At 47.1% G+C, this 11,269-nt stretch overlaps 2 protein-coding genes across 2 annotated transcripts; one reads left to right on the top strand and one right to left on the bottom strand.

The window, feature by feature from the left end:
• Positions 1-776: 776 nt before the first annotated feature.
• LOC119322023 (pentatricopeptide repeat-containing protein At1g05750, chloroplastic-like) lies at positions 777-2,692 on the top strand. Its single transcript, XM_037595532.1, has one exon. The coding sequence runs from the start codon at positions 787-789 to the stop codon at positions 2,251-2,253; it is 1,467 nt and encodes a 488-aa protein (XP_037451429.1). The 5' UTR covers positions 777-786; the 3' UTR covers positions 2,254-2,692.
• Positions 2,693-2,840: 148 nt separating this feature from the next.
• Positions 2,841-6,054, bottom strand: LOC119321355 (zinc finger MYM-type protein 1-like). The gene is made up of 3 exons (XM_037595073.1): positions 5,575-6,054; positions 4,398-5,418; positions 2,841-4,299 (listed from the first exon to the last, which is right to left on the bottom strand). The coding sequence occupies exons 1-3, from the start codon at positions 5,900-5,902 to the stop codon at positions 2,841-2,843; spliced, it is 2,808 nt and encodes a 935-aa protein (XP_037450970.1). The 5' UTR covers positions 5,903-6,054.
• Positions 6,055-11,269: the final 5,215 nt, after the last annotated feature.

Below are 11,269 nucleotides of genomic sequence, written 5' to 3' on the forward strand. Positions count from 1 at the left end.
AAAAATGTTCAGTAAATATGTTAAAAATCCAGGAGAAAAACCAACCTAGTGAATGAAAAAATAAGAAATAAAAACCTAAAAATAAACCAAAACCAGAAAAAAAAAGTAAAGCATAATAACTAAGAGAAATGAAACGTAAAGAAATCTGGGCAACGAATGAGGCCCAACACGCACGCCAGGTAAGTGCGAAAGGAAAAAACAATGCAGGCCTCGGTGGGCCGGCCCAGCGTGCCGCTGTCTAGTATAAAAAGTTTCCAGCCTGGCTAGCTCACTGCTCTGCTGTACCGCAGGTCGTGGGTTCGAATCCCGCGCTTGTATCTATTTTTGTTCGTTTTATTTACTTGTTCAAACCGACGCAAATTTGCAAACGAGTCCGAATCCGTGGTGAAAATTACGAACGGAAAAAAAGCCTCTGGTAAGAGCCTTTTTCCCCGAAATAATTGGGCATTTACATGATTACGCACAAAGCAAGGGAGTATTCTGCAAAAAACTTGCCACGTCAGCACCCGACAGGCGGGCCCAACCAGTCAGATTCACATATAAACTGCAGTTTTAGCCTTTTTTATAATGCCTCGCCTCAAAGTTGGTACTGACACGTAAAAATTATCAATCTTGATACCAATCTGCTTTCAATGCCTCAATTATGGTATTTCTGTGCAATTTACTCTTCAGCGAAAGCTTCCTCGTTTGACGCCTACGTTGCCTAAAAAAAAAGAGCTCTCGTTCTAGTGCTCCAGCTGAAAGCTTGTCGACACCTCAAAAAAAAAACCTGAAAGCTTGTCGGCCATGGCAGTGGCCGCCTCTCCATCTCTGAGTCTTCCTCCACCCGCGCAACGCGCCACCTCAAAGCCGCGCCGCCGCACGCCGCCGCGGGACGTGGTCTCATGGACGGCCGCCATCGCGCACCCGGCGCGGGAGGGCGACCTGCCGGCGACGGCCGCGGCGCTCTCCGCCATGCTCTCCTCCCCCGCCGCGCCTGCGCCCAACGACGTCACGCTCCTCACCGTCATCTCCGCCTGCGCCGGCGCCCCCTCTTCCCCGCTCGCCCGCCCCCTCGCGCTATCTCTCCACGCCCTCGCCATCAAGCTGTTCCCCGGCCACCTCCTCCTCTGCACCTGCCTCGCGCGGTTCTACCTCGCGTCCCGCCTCCCCCACCACGCCCTCCAGCTCTTCGGCTTCATGCCTGTCAGGTCCGTGGTCACCTACAACACCATGATCACCGGTCTCATGCGCAACGGCCTCGTCGCCGCCGCGCGCCAGGTGTTCGACGGAATGCCGGACCCGGATAAGGTCTCCTGGACGGCGCTCATCGACGGGTGCGTCAAGAACGGGCGCCACGACGAGGCGATCTGCTGCTTCCATGCCATGCTGCTGGACGGCATCGAGCCAGACTACATCACGCTGGTAGCTGCTATCTCCGCGTGCGCTGAGGTTGGCGCGCTCGGTCTTGGTATGTGGGCGCACCGGTTCGTGACCAGGCAGAGGCTGGAGGGCAACATCCGCATCGCCAACTCGTTGATGGACATGTACGCTCGGTGCGGTCAGGTGGAGTTTGCACGGCAGGTGTTTGACAGCATGAGGAAGCGGACGGTGGTCTCGTGGAACTCGATGATCGTCGGGTTCGCTGCCAATGGACGGTGCACGGACGCCATCGAGCATTTCGAGGCAATGCGGAAGAAGGGGTTCAAGCCAGAAGCTGTGACGTTCATGGGCGTTCTCACGGCCTGCAGCCACGCCGGCCTCACTGACGAGGGGCTGAGGTACTACGAAGCCATGAGGGCAGAGCACGACATCGCAGCGAGGATGGAGCACTACGGGTGCGTGGTCGACCTGCTCGGCCGGGCCGGGCGCCTGGACGAGGCCATGAGCGTGGTGGCGACCATGCCGATGCGGCCAAACGAGGTGGTGCTGGGAACCCTGCTCGCTGGGTGCCGGATGCACGGGAACGTCGACATGGCCGAGCAGCTGATGCAGTACCTCCTTGAGCAGGACCCCGGCGGCGACTCGAACTACGTGCTGCTGTCGAACATCTATGCCGCTGTGGGGAAATGGGATGGCGCAGGCAAGGTCCGGAGCCTGATGAAATCCCGGGGAGTGAAGAAGAGGCCTGGCCGGAGCTCCGTGGAGATCAACGGCGACGTGCATGAGTTTGTCTGCGGGGATCGGTCTCATCCACAGGCTGCGGAGGTGTTCGACATGCTTGGCCTGCTGAGCCATGAGATGGCAGGGCGTGAGGCCGTGAGCTATGAATGAGCACTGGAATGCAGAAGACTGGAGGCTTTCAGTAGTCACCAGGTCCTGCGTTTCAAGCATTTGTAAAAGCTGCTGTTGTTGCGGCTCCCGTTTCATCCAACATGTACAGTAATACAGATACAGGTGATGAGATGGATCTTTTGCCGTCGACAGTGTAAATCTTTAGAAGCAAATCCACATGGCTTATCATCGTATGCTCATCTCGTGATGTATATATGATCAGTGGCGAACGCAGGAATAATTTCTAGGTGTGGCGGAGTGTATGAACAAAAAAACCATGTATAATTCAACTATGGAAGTGCTCACTAGAATACTCGATAAATATTACTTGGTGTTCAACAAATAAAACCGAAATCAAAACTTAACTATTGGCACTCTAAATACCTCAGCTGATGAAGATTACATGGATGATTGAGTGCCAAAAAAACCATTTATATTACCTAGACCGGCATAAAAATGACCTATAAAACATAAACACCAGAGATAAATCATGAATTAGTAACTAGTAGGATATAATGATAGAAACAACATTATGCAAGTGAAGATAGTTAGAAAGAATACATACCCATAATGAAGATTTACTCTCATTAAATAGAACGTGGCAATGGCATTCTTCTACCTTCATGTTGAAATTCTTTCTTAATTTCAGCAAGATCAAGTCCTTTAAATATCTCTCTCTCGATGTAGCACACCATTAAGTCATCAAGCCAACCATCGGACATCTTGCTGCGCAAATCAGTCTTGATGATCTTCATTGCTGAGAAGGCCCTTTCAACCGATGCCGTTGCCACCGGTAGAAGCAACCCCAACTCAATAAGGCGATAAACCAGAGGGAACATAATATTTCTTTCAAGTTCAAACATTTTCTTGGCTAGGCTTGCAAGATCATAACAAACTCTAAAGTCATCATGTCTTTTCATGTGGTTGATGAACAACTGGAGCTCGGTTTTCATACGCTTACGGTCATCACTGGAGAAATCTGCATCATAGATGTCTGTAAGCTTAGCAACTTTGTCCAAATCAAACTTGGAAAATGAGTCTCTTGGGTCAAGACAAGCAAATCCACATAGCAGTTCTGAAGCCATGCCATTAAAGCGATGATCCAGCTCTGTGGTGATAGCATCTATCGCTGCATAGAAGGTATCAACACGAAAAAAATGTTCTTGAGTAACATTATTTCTCCCTCCTTTTCTTGATCGGCCGAATCTCGGTACAGCTTCATCCATATTTGGAACCGGAATATCATTAACATTACAAAAGATCTTGACATCTTCAAAGAGTGGTTCCCAACCATGGTTCCTCAAGTTGTCCAAGGAAGACCTCACATCTGTAACCAAAGACATGGCTTGAACAATATTCTGATCCTTCCGTTGGAGGAGAAGTGACAACTGATTTGTAATGCGAAGGATTTGCAACATCAACTTCATGATGAACACAAAGCTAAAAGACTCCATTATCTGCACCAAACCTCCTGCCCTAGATGGATTACGCTCATCCTCATGCACAATAGCTAACACTTGTATAACTGCATCCCACATCGATTCTATACGAACTAGTGTTTTATAATGAGAGCCCCATCTTGTATCTCCTGGTCTAGCCAATGATGTTTCTTGGTTTTTCCCTCTTCCTGAGAAAATTTCTCCACTCTCTAACTTAGCCAACAGATTTATGCGTTGCTTATCAAGCAATATATCCTTCCTCTTGCAAGACGAACCAGCGGCGTTCACAATCAAGGCCACATATTCAAAGAAATCCTCAATGGAAGAACAGCATCTTGAGACAGCAACAACTACTAGCTGCAATCGGTGGGCGAAACAATGCATATAGAAAGCATATGGGTTTTCATCTCGGACAAGTTTTTGAACACTATTGAATTCTCCCCTCATATTAGATGCTCCATCATACCCTTGCCCTCGTAAATTTGCAATAAGCAGCCCATTCTTACCAAGAACCTCAACCAATGCTTTCTTTAGTGCTTCTGCTGTTGTCTCCTTGACATGCTTGATACCCAAAAATCTTTCAATAACTTCTCCCTTGCTCATATACCTGTAAGGCATAGAAGAAATAATACAATTAGTTAATTAGAAAAAAAGGTGATTACCAGGCAAAAGACGGAACACATAATAAAGTAACCAATGGGTTACCTCACAACCAAGGCCATTTGTTCTTTTACTGATATATCACGAGATTCATCAATAAGAACCGAAAAAAGATTATCCCCCATCTCTTGTTTTATTGCTCTTCGGACCCCATCTGCACAACTTTTGGCAAGTGCTTTTTGAATTTTTGAAGAAATCATTTGTGCATTTCCTGGGCATAGCTCATCAAACGCAATTCTCACTTCCTCCTTTCTTGCTTTGTACCAATCAAGCATCTCTAGAAAATTACCTTTATTTAAGGAAAGGGCAGATTCATTGTGTCCACGAAATGGTTCACCTTGCAATGCAAGAAAACTTACAATCCCCAAAGATGTTTCCAAACGGGTCTCGTACTTGATTAATGATTCTTTGTTATAGACTGTAACCTTACGCTTCAGACTTGAGCTTTGATTTTTAAAATCTTCATATGCTGTCCTTGATTGATTGTGGATACTCCTGGGGCCACCAACATGAAGAGGAAATGCCTTGTATGCATTCTTCCAAGTACTGTAGCCATCTTTGGTGAAGGTAGTATGACCAAATTTTTCATCCACCGGATCTTGTCTGAAAAGAAAACAATAAAAGCAATAGACTGCATTCTTTTCCACGCTATATTCCAACCAAGGATTTTTTTCATACCATGCTTCACAAAAGGCCCTGTCAAAATGATCACGTTCGTACGTATGACCGACCGGTCGAGTTGGACCCTTTGCCACATAAGCCAATCTAACTTCATCTCTAATGTTGGGATGAAAATTATTAATTGGAATACGAAGCCCGGGATCAGGCTGGATGTGGTCAGGATGCAACTCCTCAATGAACTTGCCCTCTCCCCCGTCTCTAGCTATTGGTTCATTCTCAATATAATTTTCGCCTTCATCCTCTTCCTCTTGAACAGATGCTGAAACTTCAATCCGCACATTCTCTTGATGCGCAGGCTCTTCTTGTCGTTCAGTGACTACTTCCAAAGTTGGAGCTGGGCTCGAGGTGCTAGTGCCACTGGCTTTGGCAAAAATACTCTTTAAATCTGTATAAGAGAACACAAGAGAAACTAATTGGATGTTGGAGCAATACCAGTAGAATAATTAAATAAATGTTCAAGCAAGTAACCTGAGTACATACATGACACAATTGAAATGATGCGATCAAGGGGAAGAACCGAAGAAGTACAACTAAATTATACCTTTCATTACATACTTAATCCTCTTCTTCGGCGGTGTCATCTGCAAACCCTGCGGACTCGACGAGTCGCGGCCGCCGCCTTGCTGATCTCGGAGCCTGTCGCCGTCTTGCCTGTCGCCGCCTTCGTGCCCACGGTGTCCGGTGATTGATTGCCGGCTGCCCGCTGCCATGCGTCCGTGCGGCCGTGCCCTAGCCTCTAAAGCGCCGCCGCGCCGCCTCCGTCTTGCGAGAAAGTAGCAACGAACGACTCGTATTCTCGTCTCGTAGAGTCGTAGTCTGCCTAGCAGTCGTGCGTCTGTGTCCTTCAGCCCATGGGCACGGCCCGTCATTCAATCGGCAGTAACCAAGCCCAATAGGAGGCACGCGCACGCCCTACTACCTGAAAAATACGCCAGGCTAATACACTAGTATAGTAGTACATATACGTATTTGCACGGCAGCTTAGGTATGGCGTTCGCCAAACCACGCCATATAGCTAGGTTCGCCCCTGTATATGATCAGTTCAATCAAACAAATTTCTGAAAGGTGAAGAACAACACAAGCACCTGAACTGATAACGTTAGAAGATCATGTATTCATTTGTACTCACCTACTCCTCTTTCAAAGACAAGGGGGAGCGAATATACATGTCTTTATTTGTGCACATTTTTTCTCGCCTATACATAACTATGGTGACCTCCAACGGCTTGATAGATAATAAGAAGAGAACATGGCGCAAGCATATACTTCTAGTTAGAAAGTTACACCCAAACAAGCATTCCCCTGGTTTGCACTGCAAGAGAAACAAAAAGACCTTCTCCATAAGTTGGTTTGGAAAAACAAAAGTTAGGAATGAGTGACACCAGAAAGACGATGTGCACGGCGTGGCGCACGAGCGGCTCTTCAAAAAGAAGTAACGAGAGCATCGTCGTATGTTGATTTCTTGAAGAATGGAAGCAGACGAAACGTACAAAAAGAAGCGGCGACATGGTGACCGGTTGGTGTTGGCTTCATGGGAGTGATAGGCTGCTTGGTAGAGAAATGGAGATTGTCTATGTGACCGGTGGAGTCGACCGGTTCATAATTAAGATCCATACGCAAGGACAAATTTATTAGCTTGTTTGTAGAAGTGCAATTGTTTCTACTCCCTCCCTCCTAGCCATTGCATGATCTAACATTTTTGAGATTGTACAATGCATGTGATTATGGATGAGTCTTGGATGATGCACCGTCATATTTGTATTAATGATGTTTATGTTCTTATCACAAAGAAAATGATGTTTATGTTCCCTATTAAATCACAAAACAACATAAGTCCCATCCAGCCAGAGTGCCAGACGAGAAACATACACCATCCCTCCCGGTCGTGAGATTTGCCCGTGTGTCATGCACTCCGTCCCCGTCAGCCTAGATATGCTGGAGGCTACAAGTTGACCAGTTTTTTTTCTTTCCATCCAAAGAATTCTCTGCATTACAATTTACAAAGAAGTTTTTTTAGAACAATTTACAAAGAAGTTTAGTCTTGAAGTTCCAGCCGACTCACACTTGCCCTCAGGAGGACCAATATGCACACAGAGGCACACCGAAAACACAGCAGCAAGCATGCCGCCAAGTCACTACTACTCCCTCCGTTCCTAAATCTTTGTCTTTCTAGAGATTTCAACAAGTGACTACATACAAAGTAAAATAAGTGAATCTACATTCTAAAATATGTCTACATACATCCGTATGTTGTAATCCATTTGAATGTCTAGAAAGACAAATATTTAGGAACGGGGGAGTAGAAGCGTAGCAACACGAGCCAGCTAGGCAGCTACCCACCTACCCGACGACTTAATGGTGGAGGGTGAACCGGAAACTGGGAGGTCATGTGAAAAAAGAAGCAAAAAAATTGACCCATCGTAATTAATAGGTAATTGGATGGGCAATGTGTACATGTTGTGTGGGTTTATTTAAAAGGTTAATTGGATATATAACTCTACAATTTTGATCAGTTGGAGAAATGTCATCACAATTTTTCACGTTGGGAATGCCACGAGATTTCTGGACCCCTCAAAAAGATATGGCATTCTACACGGTGAAAGAACCAAAAGGCTCATATGACGTCATTCTATTCTCATTGAAATTGCCATCTCATCATCTTCTTCACCCAATCTTTCTTACCGCACTATTGTGGTACTGAGACCATGGTTAGCCGGTGGAGCTCCCTTTCCTCACCTTGGGCAGTGGACCAGGGGAGGGTGCAACTTGGGTTGGGAGGGGCAGTGAGGCGGTGTGGCAGAGACACTAGCTGTGATGGATGGAGATGGCGGATCGATCGGCGGAGGAGGGTGATGTGATCACCTATTACAGGTATGGTCAAGAACTCATCATTTGGGACCCACATGGAGCCCATCATCATCATAGGCAAGTCCCTGGACCATGCCAACATTCGGATGCGCCCATCAGGAAGTTCACTCGGACGGCATGCGGCACTCGGACAACCACACGTCACTCGGCTGATGGACCACCACTCAGACATAGAAGCCAGGAGGACGTCGTGGGAGCTGCAACAGTCGAGGAATCCTAAGTCATCCTTTAACAAGAGTCATGGCTACAATTACCTGTAACTGCCGTAGTAAGAGGCTCATTATACTAGTAACTGACTCATTTAGTGTCATTAGATACCTCGGCGGCGTGGGGGACATGGGGCTGCAGCGCACTCTATATAAGCCACATCCCACTCCACAGCCAAAAACACGCAATCTTTGTAACCATACCCATCAAATCAAAGCAAGCTCACGGCACGAGACATAGGGATTTTACCTTCGCCGAGAGGGGCCTGAACTCGTTAAACACCGAGTGTTACACATGCGTTGTAGCTAGGTTCTGCCCCTTATTCGTACCCCTGGTACTCATTGTCAGGATCGTAACCCTAATGGTTGGCGCCCACCTTGGGCCGGGTGTCTAGCAAAAATTTCACGGCGTAGGTGAATTTCTTCATCATCATGTCAGTCGGTGGCGAAACCCGTTTCGGGACGATCTCCTTCATCCCCAACGACTAAGCGTGGTTGCGCAAGGCCCCGTTGGACGTGGAAGTGTTGCCCGTCCGTGGTGCCACACATTTTCACGCCTCGTGATGTGGTCACCTATTTTAGGTAGGGTCAAGGACCCATCATTTGAGACCCACTGGGGCGCATCACCATCATAGGTAGGTCCCTGGACCATGCTAACGTTCGGATGCATACATCAGGAGGTTCACTCGGACAGCTCAACGGTACTCGGACAATCACATGTCACTCGGCTGATGGATCACCACACGGACATAAGAGGGTGATAAGTCTCCAACGTGTCTATAATTTTTTATTGTTCCATGCTATTATATTATCTGTTTTGAATGTTTTATATGCATTATTATGCTATTTTATATTATTTTTTGGATTAACTTATTAACCTAGAGCCCAGTGCCATTTTTTGTTTTTTTCTTGTTTTTGAGTTTCACAGAAAAGGAATATCAAACGGAGTCCAAACGAAATAAAACTCTCGCGATTATTTTTCTTGGACCCGAAGACACCCAGAGGACTTGGAGTCCAAGCTAGAAGAGCCACGAGGCGGCGGCAAGGGTGGAGGGCGGGCCCTAGGGGGGCCTATCTTGTGGACCCCTTGGGGATCCCTGACCTACCTCTTAGTCCTATACATTCACATATATTTCAAAACCCAATAGAACTTGACAAAAAATACTTGTCAAAATTCACAAAGAAAATGTTCACACAACCAGAAATATTCGAAAGTGAATTTAGGACATTTTAAAGTTTGGAGATAATGAAATTCAAATTATATTTAAATTTACAAGCGGAAAGGAGAGAAAGAAAAAGAACAAGAACAATACAAAAAGAAACGACCCAACCAGCCAGCTAGGCCAACTAAGGCCCAGCTAGCCAACCGAGCTCACCTTGTGCGGGCCCTACTCTCTCTCTCTCTCTCTACTGGCAGGCAGGACCCACCCATCAGGGTCACCCTAATCTCCCACAACCGTCGTCCGACGCACGCGCCCACGTCGCGCATGAGCCGAGCGTGCCTACGATCTCCACTCGCGCTCTCCGTGCGAGACATCGGCCGTAGCCATGTCCGATAAATAGCTACCGAGCGCCTTTGCAAAAGATCTCTGCCACCGCTTGTAAACGCCGCCAGGCTACTCGCTGGGAGACCCCCAACCTCTGCCACTAACCTAGCCCAACGCCGGCCAAATTCTGGCGAAGCAGGCCACTGATGAGTGATATTTTTACACTCACTAACCCTTTGTTTAAACTGAAATATCTCATTAAAATAGAGATATTCGCTCCGATATTGCTACTAATGATGGTCACATTATCTAGCCGTTATGACAATATTTAGTGAGCTTAGTAACTTTAGTGACTAACTTATGCTAAAGCAACCTTTGTAATGTAGGTAGTACAAAGCTTGCCATGATTTGTTTAGGCGGATTTGCTAAACATCGATTGCCTAGAGGTCCTTTTCGGGCCAATCAATTTCACATACATCTTGCAGGTAGAGACAGGAAGGCGATGGCGAGTCAAGACCTTACCGGAGATAGAAAACAATGCGGTGTCGACAAGGGGGGCAAGGATAAGGGTTGGCATGTTTTGTTGTGTTTTCGTTTTGCTGTGCCGCTCAAATTAGATGGTTGCCAGTCCAGTGGCTCGGACAGTTTGCTGACTAAAGCGAGATAGGGAGCGGGGAGTCCATCTACCCAAGGAAATCACTCGCATGTGACGGTGCGGAAGAAAGCGGCTGGAGGTTTAAAATAAATCATAACCCTTAAATATCAATCGAATGGCTCAAAAAATTAATTGATATGCAGAAAAAAAATCAGGCAACGGATGAACAAGTGCTTTTTTCCAAGGTTAAATAAGTGCCCCCTTATTTATGCTCTTCTTTTAGTATTTGAGACGCTGGTGGCAATATAGCTTTTATTTTAGGTTGGTGCGATATAGCTATAAGAATGTACGTGACTCAAGCCTGACCGAAAGCAGCTAAATCTCCGCCGCCTCCTCCTCCTCCAAGAAAGAAAGTGAGGGTTCGTGCCTCTCGCCGGTGCCAGCGTAGATCCGCCTCGTCTACGGTGGCCTTAGGGCCATGGAGGCGCGGTGGATCCTGGCAAGGGCCGGTGGGAGGGCTCCGTTTTTAGTCGTTTTTTTTTCAATCTTGTTAGGGTTTGTGTCCTGTTCAGGAAGGCGAGACGGCGGCGGCTCCCTGAAGATGGAATAAAGGTCTCCCCGCCTAGCCCCTGTTCCGGCGGTGCGTCTAGCATCGTTGGTGGGCGTGTGGAGGTGTGTCTCCGGCAGATCTATCTTTGGTGGATTTGCTCGGATCTCGTCGTTGTTCGTCTACGTTCGTGTGTCGTCGGTTTGGATCCTTTCGATCTACGTTATTTTTCATCGGCGGCGGTTGCTGTTCTGGGATACTGGTCCTATGGGGCCTTAACACGACGACTTCCCGACTGTCTACTATAACAAGTTGTGCCCGGCTCCGACGATGGAGGGGCGATGACGGCGGCGCGCCTTCGGCTTGCTTCGGTGCTTGTAGTCGTCGCTAGGTGGTCTACGGATCTGGATGTAATTTTTATTTCTGATGTTCGTTGTACTGCCATGATTGAAGATGAATAGATTGGAAGTTTTTTCGAAAAAAAAAGGTCCGTGACTCGAAAAAAGAAATAGAAAATAGGCCCGTGGCCTCCT

The sequence above is a fragment of the Triticum dicoccoides genome, chromosome 6B, assembly GCF_002162155.2.
Source record: "Triticum dicoccoides isolate Atlit2015 ecotype Zavitan chromosome 6B, WEW_v2.0, whole genome shotgun sequence".
NCBI classification, from domain to species: Eukaryota; Viridiplantae; Streptophyta; class Magnoliopsida; order Poales; family Poaceae; genus Triticum; species Triticum dicoccoides.

What these genes read in the sequence shown, in the direction of transcription:
- LOC119321355 (XM_037595073.1), bottom strand. Translation starts at nt 5,902, where the DNA reads ATGACGGGCCGTGCCCATGGGCTGAAGGACACAGACGCACGACTGCTA. An exon ending in GATTAAGTATGTAATGAAAG is followed by an intron (nt 5,419 to 5,574) that starts GTATAATTTAGT and finishes TCTCTTATACAG; the next exon opens with ATTTAAAGAGTATTTTTGCC. An exon ending in CAAATGGCCTTGGTTGTGAG is followed by an intron (nt 4,300 to 4,397) that starts GTAACCCATTGG and finishes TATGCCTTACAG; the next exon opens with GTATATGAGCAAGGGAGAAG.
- LOC119322023 (XM_037595532.1), top strand. Translation starts at nt 787, where the DNA reads ATGGCAGTGGCCGCCTCTCCATCTCTGAGTCTTCCTCCACCCGCGCAA.